Genomic DNA, 19896 nt, shown 5'->3' with positions numbered 1-19896 from the left:
ATCCCTGCTGAGCTCAGAGATTTGTACTCTGGCTAGCTATGGATAGAACTCCGCAGCAGCCCCGCTCAAAAGAAAAGACTGATCACAGAAGCATTTCTTTACACCCCTGTTTAAGACCTTTTGGTGTTTGTGATGTGTTCAGTAAAAGGTAAGAACCTGCAGAACCAGGGGAGCATGGCATTTGAGGAAGGGAGACGTTTTGACCCAAACTAGGAGGCTCAGGAGGGGAAACCAAGAAGGACAAGAGAAACAGGACAAGACAAGAGCTTTCTGGACATGGAGTTTCCACATTCATCATATATATTTAAAATGATCGACTTGGGCTACTTAGAAATAGCTCCTTGCTCACTTCCAATCTCTTTACATACAATACCATCTTGTTTTTACTTCTGTGCTGCAACACTGATAATGATGTTGTGAATATCTATCTGCCTGCCTGTTTACCTCCCTGTCTCCCCATCCATCCGTCCATCCATCCATCCATCCATCCATCCATCCATCCATCCATCCATCCATCCATCCATCCATCCATCCATTCACAATGCTCAACATTACAGAAGTTATCAGCTGCAACTGTGATGGCTATAGCTGTGGATTTCCATTTCTTTTCTGTAGGAGACACTGGCCAACAACAACAACAAAAAGTTGAATAAATGCATAATCCTGGGCTTGGGGAAGATGACTTCCTAGAATTTTCAGAATCCCCAGAATTCCATGACCAGCATGGCCAGCGATTGGCTATGTGGACTTGGGGATTCTGGACATTGTAATCCAAGAAGTAATTTTTCCAAGCCCTGTTTTTAAAAGAAACAGAGAAATGGGCATCAGCTGTAATGGTCTTTCTACAATACCTGGCACAGTTGCAATTCTCTTGGCTTGCTCTTTGGGAAACATGCACATGATCAATGAAGAAAACCAAGGTATTGGTATCCATATAGAACTCGACTGGGAAGTCCTAGCTTTGGCAATGCTGCTTCTATTTTAATCACTTATCAATGGATGAGAGGGAGATCTTTGTTTTCTATGATTGCAGTATGGTGCCTGGCTAGATGATTACCTAGAGATGGGAATGGCCATTGTGCCTAGTGAGGACATAATGTTTGAATAGACAAACTGCAAAGTTTTGCACACGCGGGATATCTTGGCACCGACAAGGGTGGAGAACAAGTGCAGAGGGATGGATATGATGTATGGCAAACATCGTCATCGAAAAGGGCAATCATTAATCCTCAGGAGTTTGCTCCGTTGAGACAACATCTGGCCAACAGGTGTTGAGAGAGCACGCTGGAGTGAGAGTGCCCTCTGCTGAACTGGGTACACAATTGCAGAGACAGAGGAATGAAGAGAATTCCACTGTTTGGGATCTAGATTATGAACAACACTATGAAAGGAGGTGTGGGATGCAGTTTAAAGAATAAAATATTACAAATTCAGAGGTCCCCTATTGCTGTTCGGGATAAAGGTGGGAACAACACCCCCTAAGAATATCCGGGGGGGGGAACACTCTAGTCTGTTGTAGGAAAAACAACAAGTCTTGTGGCACCTCAAACCTTTGTGTGGACTGCAACCCATTCCTATGCATCTAAAGAAGTGGGCTACACTTCATGAAGCCTGACAACAACTGGAATCACTCATCAACCTAAGCATTCTCAATCAGTGCTTAGAAAACAGGTCCCAGGATCTTCCGCCAATGGCCATGTTGGACATGGAATTCTGGGAGCTGTAGTCTAAACACAGTTGTTCCAAATGCACGTCTGACTATAGCTGAAGAAACACCAGCTATCTTAATAATCAAGGATTAGCATGCTATATAGCCCCTTGCAGCTACCGCACCCACCATTTTGTGTAGATGGTGGGCAATTGAAAGGGTTTTGTTGTCACTTCTAGCTTGCATTCACATTCACATTCCAGTATTCACTCTTTCCCTTCTTAGCTAACTTAGGTAGTTTCCAAAAACAAGCTACTGCTTGGAGGAGGGGTAACTGGATGAATTCTTTATCCTCCTCTTTTACAGGCTTTGACTGGAATAGGTCAGAATTAGGGTCCTTTTTCCTTCCCCCACACCTGCTTCCCCCCCTTTCTTTGTGGTGATGCAGATATCACTGCTTGCTGGGTTTTGCATCAATACTAGAAAAGTTCCTACAAGCAGAAGTAAAATCCTCCCGTCTACCATGTTTGCAAAAATGAAGGTTGTCCCCTCCTCACTCCAGATCATAGCTCTTTGCTTTTTCCTCATTTACAGGAAGGTCCATGGAGGGCCAGAAATGCATAAATCCCATCACAGACCTGAAGAAGCCCCAGGCCAGAGTGTTATTGAAAGGGCACAGGCTGGGTTGGGCATCTCTCTGTGTGCATGGGCAGGACAGGCTGTCACTGCATGTCCCTGCTTTAGTGAAGGCAGACCAACTTTGTAGTCAGTGCTGAACTGCTATGAAACTCAGAGAAAAAGGGTGGGTTTATATACACTTACTTTCCTTACCCCAGCTACCTGCAGGCAGTACATTCCAAAAATGTGCCCATTGACCTCGGCTTGTCACCGACCCCAGTTTGGTTTGGTACACTTGCAGCTTCGTGCAATCCACAATGCCCTCCCACCCAATTGACTCACACTTTTGTGAAATCATCTCCACCCACAGCCTTTTAAAAGCAGGTAAGGAGGCGTTCACAAAAAGCCCGGAGACAGAGGCCCTCTAAGCCATCTGTAATAGATACACATAAGTCAAAGTCACGGTTAGTTCTGACAGCTCAGAAGGAGATGGTGGTTTCACTAGCATCTTAAATGAGGAATTCTTCCTAGACCCAGAGAGTGCCTCAGGTCATAGGTGTGGGAATCTGCAAGAAAAAATAATAATAAATAAGGTTTCCGTGGTCTGGAGTCGGAACCATAAGAGAATAGGTTGTGGTGGTCTGAAAGTCACAAGCCTTCCTTCTTGACAAAAATGTAGAACATAATTTTGGTTGATGTCTGGGCAATCTAATTGAAACATGTCTTGGAGTAGCATTTGATATTCAGTGCTGTGGGCATTCTTTTGCATGCACAAACCTGTGAGTGCTTCCATACACCTGTCCCTATTGCTCTTGGTTCAACATAAGTGGGCTAGTGGGGCCAGGGCTAACTGGAGCCATCTGCGAGCCTGGATCTTTCTGAGTAGCTGGCACTATGGAATTATCACCCACCCCCACTTCCCATTTCCTCTGACTTTTAACAGCAATCCTCACTATAGCTAGGAAACAAATGAATTTTCCCCTGGACGGTATATTATTGCAAACTATCCAAGCTGTAATGCAAAGTATTTTAATTGGTTTGGTCTTGGATGGGCAATTAAGAGCTATTAACTTTACAAAACACTTCCTCCTTTGTTGATCTGGACTGATTTAGCTGCCTGCATTTTTGAGCTCTCCTTATGGAGGCTGGGTTGACTATGGTGGGGAGGCTGCACTTCGGAATGTATTCCTGTACCATTGTTCAGCAAACTTGGATCAAATTATAAGTGGAACAGTGATGGTGTCTCCAAATCTGAGTATCTCTTTGTGGTGCGGAAAACCCTGTGAATCTCATCATGGCTCAGGCACTGGTCCTGTGCTCATCCATGGCTAAGGTGTGGCTGGACAGAAACAGGAAAAACAGATGGACCCTGAACAGATGTGAGCAGATGAGAATGTATGGGATTTGCCTCTTATATGCACTGTCGTGCACTCATGTGTTCTCATGCACTTGCACTTATGCATTTTGGCAGGTTTGTGTACAGATGGGCTCACTTGACACTTGGTGTGACTGCAGGCATAATGCGCACAAGAACACTTCTGATTGCCCCTTTTTAGGCAGAGTGTGGAAAAATGGGTTCTTTGGGGAATTTATATCCCTGAACTCCTCCAGTTGGGGGATTCTGGGAGCTGTAGTGCCGAAAAGTAATCCTTCTAGTCTGTGAATTTGGGAAACAGAACATCAGACTGATTGATTGGATCATGGATGGACCCAGAAAGATAAACCTTTTGCACTTCTGCACCAAGTTGTACTGGCATGCACATGCGTGCATGCACTTCTTAGTATTTTGCTGTGTGAATATACATGTCTGGGATTTTGTTTTCTTTTCTTTTGTTATGTTTGGTGTGTCACTCATGTCTCAAGGCCCAGCTCACAGTGCTGGAATCTCTAGCCGCCAGGCCTTGTTCTAGATGAATACACTTGAAAGCATTTTTTCTCTCTTACCTACTCAATTTTCCCTGGAAGAAGAAAATAGCTGGCTTACTTCATCTATATTTGGGTCGGGGAGCCTCTCTGGGCAGCTTTGCTTGGGCACCACCTCTTCGAGCTTCTTGCTTACGCCTTCCTCTCTGACTCACTGGCCCTTTGGGGATGGGCAGGGTGCCAGGGAGAGGCTGCTTCTTGCTCCAACCTGCCCCACCGCTCCTTTAGAAGGCAATTCATCCCCCTTTAAGCACAAAAGGCACCTGGGAGAATATTGGGTTAATGGCCTTTGGGCTCCCTTCCTTCCAGCCAAAATCCAGGTTGGGTTAAAATAAATAAATAAATAAATACTGTAAATAAATCTGGATCTCCTGAAGTGGTGGATCCCTGGGTGATTACTACAACCATTGACAAAAGACTAAGGGAATCAACCAGTCATCCCAACTTACCTCCTTTGTCTGTTTATTAAACACAAAATCCTGTCATGGATTTTTTTTAAAGCAGGAGTGAGGAACCTGCTCTGCTGAGGGCCATATTCCTGGCATGTGTGTGTGAAGCATCTGGAACTACATGTCAGAGGTGGATGAGGCCGGACACAGAAGTGGCGCTGGTCATGGGCGCACACATCATCTATTCCTTCATAAATTGCAAAGAAAACAGTGAGGAAAGGGGCAATTTAGGTCTAGAAACCAGCATCAAATGCAACAGTGTGGCAACCTCTTTTTCCTCAGTGCTGCTGTTCTGAACAAAATCAGAAGCCCTTCGCATCAGTTTTGAAGTTAGAGAGGAGGGAAGGATTCAGATCCCCTTGTAAGTCTCCCTTGTCACATGTGGAATGATCCTTAATTTCTCATTGCTTTGTTGCTGGGGTAGAAGTGGAATGCCCAGAATATTCACTATTCTAATCCTTAGAAATCCTAGTGAGCAGTGTCCTCCTCTGTATTTAGAACTGCCCTGGGTTTTGGTGGTGGCTCAACCATTTTGCACTAAAGCGAACCTTCTGCTTCAAGGTTTTATTTTTATCAAGCTTAGCCTCACATTAAGTAAAGTCATCAGATGGAGGAAAAGCGGGTTGGCTTCTTGGCTGTATCTGGTTTTAGCAATTGTACAGAAGAGGGGATATGCAGATATGTTCTACAGGTCATTTGGCCCAAATGTTTCAGTGTCCATCTGTTAAAGGAAATTGATTTGTCAGGGTCAAAACTTTAAGAGAAATTACGCAATTAATCTGTAGCATTGATAATAGAACCTGTTAATAGCTATATCTGAAAATTGTTTGAAACTGCTAAAAATAGCCCGCATCCCCAATAAAATTAATTTCTTGAAATAATTAATCAAAATAAAATGGAACATTAAGTTGACGCTACAGAAAAATCAGTGTCACTGATGTTTAATGATTAAAATATCAAATTTTAAATTTATTTTGTAAAAAAAGAACAAATTAGGGAGAATAAATGAATTTTTAATGACATATTTCCATGTTCTGATGTTTCAGACAGGAAGTCAGAATGGACTCGGCTTTCTATTATCCCAGACTGTATTACAGTATTGTTAAAACTAGTCAAATATTTTTAAAACTGCCCTTCTTCCTTAAAGGCACGATGGTGCTGAGGAATTCGCAGTAGCATATGACTGAAACAACAGAGAGTCCCAGATGTGGACAAGGTTATGTCTCATTCCAAATACTACCTACCTTCTAAGAGTAAATTTACAGGGTTTAAAGGAGAGCTGAGTCTTTTCTTATTGCCTGTTATTCAAGTAGCCTTCTCAATGGACATGTCAGTGTGGAAGTAAACTTGAGACTTTCTGCATGGAAAACGTGTGTTCTGCCATTGAGCTATGATGTGGGCTAATTGCCCCAACTCCACACAGAGGAAGTCACAGATGCTTTTGATCCCAGTTAGCTCTGTACACATGCTGGTCATGTGCTTATATGTTTTAGGGCAGTGATGGAGAACCTATGGCATGCATGCCGCAGCTGGCATGCAGAATCCTCTTTGTGGGCATGCAAGCCTATAAGTTGCTGGATCGCTACCACTAGCAGCCAAACCTGAGGAGGAGGCTGCAGCTGCGGTGCTAGTGCCATGAGATGGTGGGCCAGGATCTGGAGCAGCTGGTGGTGGCAGTGGCGGGCTTGACCGAGCTATACACAGTGGTGGGGTTGGGCATGACTGGAGGCAGATCCAGAGTGGGGTCTGGAGGCACCTCTGTGCCTGGGATTCCACCTTCTGCCACCACTTCTGCTTCTGCCTGCTGGGTCCCCCCCCCCCAGTTTGGGCACTTGGGCTCAAAAAGGTTTGCCATCACTGTTCTAGGGGGTTCCACAAAACATGGCCATTGAAAGGCATGCATGTGTATGTAGAATAGATGAAGAGTGGGTCAAGCATGGATTTCCAGATGTTGCTTAAAATTCCACCATTCTACATCCTTGGCAACAGTGGCTAAGGTTGAAGGGCGGTGCAGTCTAACAGTTATAGGATCACATGTTGTCACACACATACACACACATGCCCCAGATTAGATCTCTAAATTCTGTCCAGTTGTTTTATTCCTATGGCTGAAATGTGTTGCTTAGTTTAACGTCACACCTAGAGCAGACCAACTGAATCAATGGAACTTTCCAACTTGACTGACCAAATCTCCCCTGATTCAAAGCAGTAGGACTTCAGCTTATATAACTTGCCTGCAAGAACATTTGGGGGCAAGGACTAAGGATGACAGTTAGAATGGCCACTTCTTTGACAGCTTTTATGACAGACATAATTGTGCCATGCTCCACTTTCTCTGGTTATGAATTTGCTAACAGGAAAAGTTCCCCTGTGAATTACTGTATTTTTTCTGTGTATAAGATGATACTTTTGTCTATAATATTTAGATTAAAAATTGAGGGTCGTCTTATACACGGAAGTAAGGAGGGAAGAGGTATCAAAGCATTTTGATTCCTGCTTTCCCCCTCCACTTCCTTGCAAAGGAAGTGCTTTGCCCCTACACTTTCTATGGAAGAAAGTGGAGGGGGGGAAGCAGAAATCATCAAAGCGCTTTGATTCCTGCTTTTACCCTCCACTTTTCTGCGAGGAAAGTGCTTTCCCCTTCCACTTTCTTCACAAAAAGTAGAGAGGAAAAGGAGAAATCAAAGCATTGATGATTCTTGCTTTCCTCTTCCACTTTTTGCGAAGAAACTGGAGGGGGAAAGCACTTTTCTTGCAAGGAAGTGGAGGGGAAAAGCAGGACTAAACAAAGTGCTTTGATTTCTCCTTTCCCCCTCCACTTTTTGCAAGAAAGTAGAGGGAGAAAGGAGGAATCAAAGAGCTCTGATCCCTGCGTTCCCCTTCCACTTTCTTGAGAAGACAGAAATTTTGGGTTAGAAAAGGGGGGCATCTTATACATGGGGGTGTCGTATACACACAAAAATACAGCACCTTGTCTCTCTTGGTTGTCTTTGATAAAGGATGAGAAGCCTTGCCAAGGGACTGGATACCAGCCTGCATCATCAAACTTTATGGAAGCCTTCTGGTTAGCAAGCAAGCAAGGTTTTTTTGGGACCATAGGCAATTATTCTGCATGGAGTTCTGTTTGAGTGGTTTCTGTGTTAGATTGGAAGATGGTTGTGGATGAATGGGGAAGAGCCAGAGAGAAGAATGATTGTGAGAGAAGTAGGAGGAAACATATATATTCAATGTGGCTGATGGCTGGGGCCAGCCCTGCTATTTGGTGGATACCAATAGCTGCCTCAAGTATCTGATTTGGCTTCCCAGGAAGGGTGGCAAATAGCTATTTGATTTACTGTTATTCGGTTTTTACTCCCAGGAAGAGGATTTTGTGGAATTTTGCTACCTTGGGATTCACTTGGAGAGCTTTGAGGATAAGGCTCCATTTCCTGTTGTGCCTCAAGGCAACAAAATAAGGCCAATGGTAGAATCAAAATGGAGCTGCCACAGGGAAGAACAAATGTGAAGTAGCGGTTAGAGATGTAGACAAAGACTGGGAAACTTCATGAAGTTTAGTGGGTGATCTTGGGGTTGGTCTCCACAACCAAACCTGTCCTGTAGAATTGCTATATGTTTAAAAGGAACTGGAGTAGAACCAGTGAGCTGGTCAAATTCCTTATAAACACTTTGGGGAGATAAATATTTGTTAAATAAAAATTATAAAGCTGGGATGCAAGCAAAAAAAAAATAGATGAAGCAATTACTGAAAGAGTAATAAGGGTACCACAAGAAGAGAAGAGACGAGAAATGGAAACAGAGACAGAGACAGGCTGCATGAGGTTCCTCTTACAGTTCTTAAAACATTAAACTGTTCAGTTCTGTGTTCAGAGTTTTGGGAATCTGTAGGCTGATATCTGAAACTTTAATGCAAAACAAGCAATAACCTGTTGGGGTTTCATAAAGCAGTTCTGGCATATTTAACAAAACACATTTTGTTACCCTGCTGTGATCACCCTTGAGTAGTGGTTCCCAACCTTGGGTCTACAGATGTTCTTGGACTACAGTTCCCAGAAGCCTTCATCACTAGCTCTGCTGGCCAGGATTTCAGGGAATTGTAGTCCAAGAACATGTGGGGCCCCAAGTTTGGGAATGACTACCACAGAGCTTTTAAATACTGTTTTAGTAACATAAGCCACCTTGGATCCTATGGGGAAGAAAGGTAGCATAGAAATATTTTAAATGAGATTAAAAATAAATAAATAATAGAAGAAAAGGTAGAAAGACATGACTAGCAAGATTAAATTGCTAATACTTCAAATGAGTACGGGTTGCATACAATCCCACCTTGCTGCCCTACCCACTAGAATGCTTGGACAGACTAACATGGCTATGCCTTCTATAACTGCCAGAATAAGTTACTATTGCTCCATTGGCACAATAAAGATCTGGCTGATCATTTTAGTTAGCTGTTAGCTAAGCTTAGATGAAGCAATTAAGAACATAGCCTCTCTCCTCTTCTTACTTTTTAATGTGTTCTTTTAACTGGTGATCTCGCCCAGATACCATTCTATCAACTGGTTTGAGTTCTTGCCACTAGCGTTTGCAGGGGGTCTGTGATGATGGTATCTAATTAGCTAAAACCAGAGCAAATGCCTTTAGTTAAGAATAAAGAGATAGTCTTCATCACAAATACCACCAATTGGTCCATACATGTGCTTGTCCATCTGCTCCATACTGTAATATACTTCAGGCACTCTGGTGGGTCTGCTTCAGAATGGTGTTTCGCCTCTCAAACCACCTGCTTCTACCGTCTGTTCCTGTCACCACAGTTGTCATCTAGATGTAAACCAGCCTCCTGGAGGATCTTCTGGACCATGGACAGTATTAGGTTGCCTTTATCTTTCAAGCTGTCAGGCACTTCCGCTCTTCCTTCATATTGCCTTGAGGAGTATTTTGGACTATGACTCTCACCAGGCCTGTCATGAATGGTGTCACGGTGAACATAGCCAAATGAAGAGGTGTTACTGGAGTCACGGTGTCCAGAGTCCCTGTTTTTTTCTATCAGGTGCTGCTGTATCTGTGTTAATACTGTTACGAGAAGGTCTTTTGCATACATCTCCAATGACCCTTTCTTATCTGACCTTCGGCTTCCCGTTGGAATAGGCTGAGCTGGCCCACCTCCTCTGTCCTTCTCCTGACCATGACTCTGGGACTCTCTTTTCAAGGAAGCAAACTGCATGCCCTGCATTCTTTGGCCTGACTGGGACCCTGTATTATAGGATGTAAACGCCAGGCTTTGAGCTCTCATGTGCCTTTCATCCCCTGCAAGGAGCCTGAACAAGCGTTTCACCATTGCATCCAAAATCTCTGCTGTTTTTTGGGTTCCCACATTGTAAAGATTCTTCTTCAGGCCGTATACAAAATCAGAGTCTGTCATGAGGGCCCCTGTCACGTTGTGTAGATTTTTCATAGAGGAGTCTATGAGGTCCGAGACAATTTCTTTGGCATGCCTCACAAGTACCTCTTTTAAAACAACACATGCTGGGGGAGGGCGCCTACCTTTCTGGACCTTCAGGGTCTTCAAGAATGAGAGCATCATGTCGGAAGCCACTTGGTTGGCATAGATCATCATCCCTTTGCTTACAGAAGTGGCGTCTTCATGTTTTCTCTCTTTGTCCGAGTATGTTGTTTCGTTCATCTTGAAACCATTTGGGCAACTCCTTTCGTATGGACAGGAGTCATCAATCCTGACGGACCTTTCTGGTGGTGGCTTCCTGACTTCCGCATCCTCAGTTGTGGTAGATTTGTTCCCTGAACTGTGTGGACTAATAGTGTGGCGTGTATACTTCCCTGAACTTTCCCATTTCTCTTTGATCTCCTTCTGTGTCATGTCAAGAACTAAGGAACAAAGCTTGTTGGCATAGTAAGCAATGTCATCGGAGGGTCCTCTTTCACTACCAGAACTGCTGGGAGCAGTGTTGTTGTTGTTGCAGGACATCTTGTCGAACACGTTAACTTTGTGAGGTGTTCCTGAAGGGGTCAGTGCATGCTGGAATCCGATGGCGTACTTCTGAAGGTCATTACTGAGCCAGCTGACCACATTGGCATCTTTAGAGGTCCCTTGCTTTAGAAGGCACACGGCTCCCTCTGTATTCATGTGACCACTTTGCTCATCATCCTTGATCACAATGACTTCCTTCTCCTCCAGATTCACCAAGTCAGGGTCAGGGCCAGGGTCCGAGACATTCCTGCTGGCAGCAGCATTAACATCTCCAAATCTGTCCTTTAGGTTCAAATTGGCCACATCAACAAAACAAACCACCTTCCGTTGATCTTTCAGTTGGTCAGGCTGGTAGAAATTTATTTTGCACATACCAGCCTGGCTGTTGAGCCAGTCGATTTCCTGAGCCATTCCTGCTGGTTAAAAGCAGAAATGTATCAAGAGCTGTACAGTGTTCTTTCAGCCGAGAGGCTTGGATGACCCAGACAGACTTGGGATGTTGTCACCTCCTAGTTTTCCATGCTCTTTCTTCCTGCAAGCAGTGTTCTTACTTAAGTGGGCACATAGCCGTGTGACTTCACAAAGCATCAGTATCCCCTACCAACCAGCAATTGAGGCACCTGTGCTTTAGTAAGAGAGTGCTGTGCCCTCCCTGCTGTACTGATGGCTAAGGGATATTTTTTTTCTTTTCCAGCTGAACAGTCTAGGTGACCCTGCCAGACTGAAGATGTTGCTTCACTTAGCTTTCCATGCTTTTCTGCCAGCAAAGGACATTTTCACCTGTGTGGACAGGTAGCACCAATGACATCACAAAGCAGCAGAATCACTCACCAACCGGTGAGCTGCCAATGTTACAGTAAGAAAGATAGCTTTGCAATGATGCTCTTTCTCCTCCACCTGTAATAAATATTGGAAAGGTTTAAGGGACACTCTTTGTATTATCAGGTTCACGAGTATGGGAACACCTGGCAGCAGGTAAGAGACAACCATTAAAAGGCAGAACAAAGCTTGGGTGGAGATGCATTCAGAATTACCTAGTATTACTCAGCAGATGTGGGGTAACTTGGTATACTTTGTGAGAAGGAGAAGCTCCACAAGAACATCTTTGTCAGGAAGGAGAAGAAAGTTTATCATTGAGGTCACATGCCATATTGGTTTTTCAGTGTAAGTCATTGGCAGGCTGACACATTGATTCAGAGAGGGCCAAATCACTCCAGGCAAAATCAAGAGACATTCCAAGTCTCAAACAGGCTCTCAAAGATATACTAGTCAGTCTGGCCTGTGCCAATTTAGAAGGAAGCTACACCAAGTTAAGGGAAGTGCTGAACCAAAGCTATTCACCATGTTTTCTCTACTCATTTTTCAAAGTGTTGAAATATGCTTTCTTTTCTGGCACTCACTGAAAAAAAATATTTGCTTAAGCATTTAATTTGCCCTCATCTTCCCACAATGGTGCCATTATATAGATAAATCAGCTAGGTTGTTTTCAGCCACATAATTTGTTTACCATGTCCAGGAACATAATTACATAGGGTGTAAACCCTCCCCACCTCTCAAGCATGTATATAGTACTTCAGAGAGTGGTTAATAATGTTTCAGGGACTTGACCTAGCTATTGTCCTTAGAATGCCACTGCAAGGTATGTCAATATTGTTCTTCCCATGTCGCAGAGATAAAATGTCTGAGTGAAGAACATCTTGTTCAGTTTGCTAATGAAATTGTTGAGGAGATGATGGGTGCAGCAAAACAGTGTTTCCTTGATGGGGCAGGTTTACCCATGTGAGAGAAGGCCAGTGCTGGTTAACAATGGAACCAAAGTGGTGCGAGGAGTGGGCAGGGAAGGTGGTCAGTGTCTGTTGACACAAAACATGATTCTAATCCAGCAAAACTGCTAAACGTTATTCTTCCAGAAAGGAATTCCTTCAAAGATGCCTGGTCTGAGCGATCAGACTTGTAAGGGGATGGCATTCTCAGTGGCTGCCTCCAGGTTATGGAATGTGCTTCCCTCTAGGCAAGATCCTTCTCTTCTCTCTTTCCAGCAACAATTGAAAACATTTTTGTTCCAGCAGGATCTTAATATTTAATATCTAATTTTAAGATAACTAGTTGTCCTAGGCTTACTGCCATTATATTCTTTTAAATATGTTTTTGAAGTGCTTTTATCATTCTCAATCTGGTTTATGTGATGATTTTAATATTTCCATGTTTTATAATTTTTAATGCTTCTTGTGTTTTGTTTTAATTCCTGTCACTTTTAGTGATCTGTGAGCTGCCTTCAGTCCTGTTGCCAGGAGAAAGGCGGCATAGAAATGCAATCAATCAATCAATCAATCAATCAATCAATCAATCAATCAATCAATCAATCAATCAATCAATCAATCAATCAATCAATCAATCAATCAATCAATCAATCAATCAATATCTCCTCATGACTAATAACAAAACAAAACCATGCTTATTCACAAAATGCAATGTTAACCAAACCTCATGCTAGGATAAACGAATGTCATTTGCCGCATAAGGGACTTCTGCTTCTAATGATATGCTACCTTTGTTTTATATTTTGATCCTCATTTGCCAGAAGAAGCTATACCATAGATCTAAGAGTCCTGCTTCTTTAATCTTTTGGACATTTCCAGTTCATCTTCATCATTTTTGCCCATTCATTCTACCAGCCTCCCTTCCAGTTCTGCTTCCTATTGACTGTGGGCAGTTAGCACTGTAGTTGTGTTGCAGGAAAGTTATATTTGGCTGTACATTCCAGTATCAAAACTGCAGACTTGATTTCTTCCACTCTTGAGCAGTCAGTATGGTAGGCTAGAATAAGTTAGACCTCACAGAGATGTAGGCACTTTCCCAGGTATCTGTAGAAATGTGTGTGTCTATTCATGGAATGTATCGATGCATCTGTAAAAAAGCAACAAGTTAATTATAGCCTGTGTGCATGAGCTTTATTAATAAAAGGAAACCAACAAACTTCCATAATGTGTAGCCAGTAAAATACACAAAATAGAGACAAAGAACAAAGCTGCCTCCTAGTGGCAGACGTTGAGTAGTTCAAGGAGCAACTTTGAAGCAAGACCTGAAGGGAAGAATTCCTGGCTCCTATATTTGGAGGTCTATTTTTCTGTTCCTCTGGAATTAGGCTCTCATGTTTATTTCTAACCTGATGATGGTATGGCATTAAAATACTCTACAAATTAAACTGTGATTGTTGCATTTGTTTGTGGGTTTTTGTGGGGTTTTTTTTTGGCAATTTCCAGGTGAGTACTGTTGACTTATACATCCATGTCTTAAGTCCAATTAATGAAGTATAGTGTTGAAGCCTTAAAAGTGTCACATAAAAGAGACATTGGACAGAAAAGTTAAAAGGGGAGGGGATTCTGGGAATGAAATATTACTTAGAATGAATTGTGTATTCATCTCTTGTTCTTCGACACGGAGCTTGAGAAAATAACTTTCTTCAACAGTAGGTCCCAAGATCTCCTAGCCAGTATGATGTTCTTCTGTTCTGATTGGGGAATTCTGAGCGCTGCAATCCCTCAAAAGTAACTTTTCAAGCTCAGCTTAAAAACATAAGGGAAAGCCATGCAGGATCCCCTCAAAGGCCTAGCTAGTCCAGCACCCTGTCCCCAATGTGGCCAGGCAGACAGCTATGGGGAGCCCTCAAGCAGGACTTGAGGGCATTACAGTATCTTCCCACTCAGGAGATTCCCCACAATGGATACAAGCGACATAATGCTTCTGGTGCTGGAGGAAGTATTTAGCCACCACAATCAGTAGATGCCATGAATTTCACTAACCCCATTTCAGTGCTAACCAGTGGTAACTCAATACATTTGGAAGTGCAGATGCTCATCATAAGAGCCCCTGAAGGGAGCCCCCACCCCTAAGAGTTCAGACTGCTGGATGGGCCCCTATCAACAAATGAGGAGCAGGTCTTCTGTAAAGCTAATCCCTCTCAGTTGCCTATTTAAGACCAAACCTCCCTTACATGATTTGCATTAGAACAGGAATATGCTCATCCTGGGATAATTAATTTCTTTTCTAATTACTGTGATTATTGCAGCTAAACACAGAGGAGACCCTGAGGGGGCTGGTGGTTTGACCTCACAGTTCTGCTACTCAGAAAGTCCCAGGGTTTTGACCCTACAAACCCTGGCTCTGCTACATCACTATCCAAACTGGAGGCCAGGAGCCTGCACTCAATGTAATTATACAGAGACAGATATTCAAAGGCACTTTGTACATGCTTAAAGCATTCTCTAGAGCAGTGATGCCCAACCTCGAGTAACCCAGCTGTCCTTGGACTGCAACTCCCAGAAACCCTGGCCAGCACAGCTGATGGTGAAGGCTTCTGGGAGTTGGAGTCCAAAACCATCTGAGTAACAAAGGTTAAGAACCAGTGCGTCTAGAGGAACAGCCCATCTCTCCTGAAGCTGAGATGTAATGTTACAAACAGGTTCTGAGACCTAGTTCTGAGTGAGTTCTTGGACTGGGAGGGGGGACTGGATTTGCCAGTCACTGACAAATCCAGAGACATCCTGGACCACTGGCAACCATAGGCAGAAATTAGGGAGTGCTGTAGGTCAGTCTCCCTTTTTAGGGGAGACATCCTGTACTTTCTGGATCCAGTGTCCATGTACGATGTACACTTCTCCTTCTGGCTTTGATGCCAGAGGCTGGGAGAGGAGGGGGAGGCTGCTCATAAACCAGAGCTCTTTTCCCAGAGCCTACAGTCCCCCCCCCCCGCTTTTGTTAACATCCACCTTCCATCCTTTTCCCTGACATATTTCGCATTTCTCTCTCTTCTTATCTTGCTCTTGCCCTCTCCCTCTGTCTGTTCTCTCCTCTGTTCTCAGCTGCCCCCACTTGTTTTCTGGTTCTCAGCCCTGAGCCTCAGCTGATGCTCCACCTGTGTCCCCCACTCCCTTCGATCCACCCCCCCACAGCTGTCCTGCTGAAGGAGGAGATGGCAGGTTCCCTTGATAACAAGCAGACAAAACAAAGACCTTTTGTGCCACAATGATGAGTAAAGGGAAAGGTGGAAGAGGGAACATCTTGTATGCCCCAGACAAAGATACATGTTCAGTGTGTGTGTGTGTGTGTGTGTGTGTGTGTGTGTGTGTGTGTGTGTGTGTGTGTGTGTTTGCAAGTGGATACCTAAAATTTTGTAGCTGTCACTGAATGAGCTGATATACTAGGCTCTCTGGGACATCAGTCTATCTGCCTTAATTTCCCTTCTGTAACATTGGGATGGGTGCCTCTCCTGTGCAGACAGAGGGAGGAATTCTTGGACATTAAATTGTTGCTGGCTGATACCATGGTCACCAGTGAGTTAATGATTATCTTGTGATTCCACTGTGTTTCCCTGCTCTTCTGAGGCAACAAAGAACAAGCCATCACTGGAGGGAAACACTCCTCCCTAGATGCTCAACTACTGTGTGATTGTGTCCACCAACACAAAGCTATTCCTTGGGCCAGTCCCAGGCCCTCCTTCCTAGAGATCAGCCCTACTTGGTGAACAGCATTTCTGAACCAGACCAAAGCAGCCCTTGAACACAGCTCCAATGTGAGGGGACGCTCCGTTAATAAAACTCCCTCCACCCCCTTCCTTTGCCATTCCTTGTTCTCCACAGTGTTTAATATTCCTTGCAATGACAGATTCCTCTTTTTATCCCCTCCATGCTCTGTCCAATTATTTAATCTCAGAACAAGTGGCAATTATTTCCTACCCAGCTGTCTGAAGGTAACAGCCTTGGTACTGATGCCAGCTGTAGCATACCAGACTGTTCCTCATGCCTGACCTCTCCACGCCAAAAGGCCTAGGACTTCTGTGAAATAACAGCATGTGATCGTGTGTGTGTGTGTGTGTGTCTTTCTTCCTCCCACTGGGCCTCCCTGCTGTCCACCTGTCTCCCACCCTTTCCTTTCCTCTTCATGCACAGTCCACAGCTCCATCAACTCACCGTTTGTCATACTCCATACCTTTCTCCTCATTCTTGCACACAGAGATGCTTTTTATGGGATGAAGCATTAGTTGAATCCATATGCTTTGGGCAATCTTAAAGACATAGCCACGCTGAGGTGACATTTTGTTGACTGTACTGATTTCACTGCACAAGAACACCCTCCCCCTCCCCCCCCCAAAAAAAACAACCACAACAAATGACTGGCTCTCCTCCAAGTTGTAAACACTTTCGGGGCACTGTCGAGATAAACTTCCTGCAAAAATTATATTCCTCCATTTTAATTTCAAAGTATGTCATCTGTTTTCTGATTCAAGGGAAGTGTCCTTTGTTTCTAGATAAAGACCAGAAGGAATCAGACAGTATAAAGTGCTGAAGAATACACCAAACTCTTTTCTTCCACAATATAAACTGAGGTTCAGCAGGCTTGCTTACCTCTATGCCTGTCTACTGACTCAAAGAATTCTGCTTGTCCCTCAAGTGTATCCATTGCTTCACAGCCAATGTCTCCGCATGACAACTGCCATCTCTTCCTCGGTCTTCTTTCATCAGGCTGAAGGAGGTGGTTCCCTCAGGTGGCAAACTCTGGCATAGGACAACAGTATGTAGGAGGAGAGATCCTAGCACCATACAACCAAGCCTGTAGGTGGGTTTGGTGCGTTCAGGTGTGATGGACACTGCTGGCCAGTGGAAAAACTGCTCATCTAGAAAACCTCTTTGTATAGAATGAGAGGAGACACCATCTTATTCTTCATCCTTAAGGAGCAAAACATCTTACATGTGTATCCTCACCTGCCTTTCTCCTCAGGGTTGGTTGCAGTATTGCCCTCCTATACTCCCTATCCTAGTAGTAAGGGCTTTTGGAGATGTCAACCACCTAGTCCTGTCTTTACAGACATTACAAAATGTAAATTTACTAATTGTATTTATAATACAATTACAGTATTTATAAGCCAGTATCCTTTTGCTAATCCCAATTAGAAAGGACCCATTGATTCAGTAAGATTTACATCAGTGTTGATTTGCCCGTCAGTGGTTCATTCAATGTGTCTGTTCTTAGACTGAACTAGCTGTAGGATACTATGCATAGTCATCTAATCTCATCTAAGTTAATCTAGTCATCATAATCAATTATTGTGTATAGCTTTTGGTTGTGGCTATTTCTGGTTAATTTGAGCAATTCAGTTATCACGGAAGGGGAGAAGAGAAGCGGCGAAATTACCCATACTTGGTCTAGAGAGAGATCACCATAGAATTTAGCCTCCTGCTTTTCAGTGTGGAAAAAAAAATCATCAGTCTGCACTGCCACCTGTTGACCGTACAGAATTTCACAGGCAAACCACTTGTCTGATGTGGAATGAGGAGGCAGAGAGAGAGAGAGAAAGACAGAGAGGGAGGGAGGGAGGGAGGTAGACAGAGACAACAGGTATCTGCCAACTGCCACACCTAATCCACACCAATCCCCATGTTTGCCTGACCTTGCTACTCTTTCTCTGTGCTACTTTTGCTTGCTTTCTTCCAAGGGAATGGAATGAGTTGAGCAGTTTTCAGAACTGGAGGTGGGGGTGGGTGGGATGAGCAGCCCCTGTTGCCTTGACCTCTCTCCCACTGGTTAATGGTGCAGAAGGGGCCAGAGGCTAAGGGCAAGGAAACTGGCAACATCAACTGTGCTCAAGAAGAGGCACCTTCCCAAAGCCCCTGCACCACCTGCAGCCATCACTGTTCTGAGCAGCCGTTTCTGCAATATATGGATAGCAGCATCTTGTACTCTAGGTTGCATGAAATGCATATGAAAAAAAATCTAGGGGTCTTAGCAGATCCCAAAGTCAATATAGTGCACTGTGGTTGAGTGCAAAAAAGTGAATGCAGTTTTAGGCACTGTCAACAGAAGTACAGCGCCTGAATCAAGGGAAATAATTGTATTTTTTTAATTAAAAGAATACAAAATACACCTACTACTACAGAAAAAAACACTATAGAATACAAAACAAAAACAGTACAATTACCCATGTGCACCCATCACCTTCAGGACTAGCATTACACTTCATTCCATCCATTTTCACTCCAAAATTTCATTGAACATTATTCATCTTTGGTCTGACTGCTCCCAGAATATAGGTCTGCACAGGCAGGACAGTTTCAGCAGGACATTGACCAGCCAGAGTGTGTCCAGAGGAGGGAGACAAAGTTGAAAATGGGTCTGAAAGCCAAGACCAATAGGAACCAGAGGAGGCAGCTGGGGATGTTTAGCCTGGAGCAGACAAGATTGACTGGCAATGTTCAGAATGGGCAAGTTACACTTCGAAGGCTGAGGCTATTTGTATCCCCTTTTACATTGGCTTCTCACCTCGGCTTTATTTCATCAGCACAGCCCTGTTGTAGAATTACAATGCGATCATGCTTAAAAGAGGCGCTGAAACAATGGTGAGTTGGTGAAAACTTAATTCAGATCTGACGTAAACCTAGACCATGACAGTAATATTATGACAGTTCACCTCAAATTAAATGAAAAATTAAGAAATGAGGGAATGGGGTTCAGGGAGAGAAAGTAGACAAAAATCCTGTTGATCTTTGTGTAAGGTTTGCAGAAGTTGTCACAGCTAACAAGGTGTGTCTCCCTTGCTCAGCTGGGCATGTGACTAAGCACCTGAATGAGATGCGCCCCTGGTATCTCAGCAATTAGCCACAAATAGCTGCAACAAGTTATGCAAACCTTATGTGGATATCAATAGAATTCCAGCCAATATGTTGCAGAATTTACCTACTAGACGTCTAAGGAAGGCAAGGAAGCATGCCACTTGAATTCAGAGGAGGATTTGGTAGCAGAGAAGCACTATTCTGTCTCCAAATATTTGGAAAGATGCTGTGGCATGCATGTTTGATAAGCATGCTTTCTTGCCTGTCTCTGAAAAAGCCTCTGACAAGGTCCACCATGACAAGCACTTGGAGCTGTTCGCAAACAAAGATCTTGACTGCAGAAATATCCATATACTTGGTAAATGTACTGGCAGCATAAAGCTGTACTGTGAATCAAAGATCAGACGACAGAAGACATTAAGGTACAAAGAGGGGCTCAAGGAGGCCCTATGTTCTTTCACTTGCTTTCAATTTGTATTCTGAGAATGGCTTTAGAAAAGCACTTCCTGATTCAAATGATAGTATGACTGTAAGTGGAGAAATTATCAGCATATCTGATTGTGTGGATGATTCAATATTAGAAGCTGACAATTTAGATTGCAATGATTATTCAGCACAGTAAATAAAATAAGTAGTGAACACAAACAAAACATGAATAAATGTCCATGGTAA

At 43.6% G+C, this 19896-nt stretch overlaps 2 protein-coding genes across 2 annotated transcripts in view; both read right to left on the bottom strand.

The window, feature by feature from the left end:
• Nucleotides 1-19896, bottom strand: part of LOC144585996 (uncharacterized) — a 338930-nt gene that overhangs the window by 308124 nt on the left and 10910 nt on the right. The window lies entirely within an intron of this gene.
• On the bottom strand, nt 7805-11614 carry LOC110078223 (A-kinase anchor protein 4-like). The gene has a single exon (XM_078383447.1). The coding sequence runs from the start codon at nt 11027-11029 to the stop codon at nt 9422-9424; it is 1608 nt and encodes a 535-aa protein (XP_078239573.1). The 5' UTR covers nt 11030-11614; the 3' UTR covers nt 7805-9421.

This window comes from Pogona vitticeps, chromosome 1 (genome assembly GCF_051106095.1).
Source record: "Pogona vitticeps strain Pit_001003342236 chromosome 1, PviZW2.1, whole genome shotgun sequence".
Taxonomy (NCBI): domain Eukaryota; kingdom Metazoa; phylum Chordata; class Lepidosauria; order Squamata; family Agamidae; genus Pogona; species Pogona vitticeps.
The sequence above is the reverse complement of the archived record's forward strand: the minus strand, read 5'-3'. Positions and strand labels throughout refer to the sequence as shown.

What these genes read in the sequence shown, in the direction of transcription:
- LOC110078223 (XM_078383447.1), bottom strand. Translation starts at nt 11,029, where the DNA reads ATGGCTCAGGAAATCGACTGGCTCAACAGCCAGGCTGGTATGTGCAAA.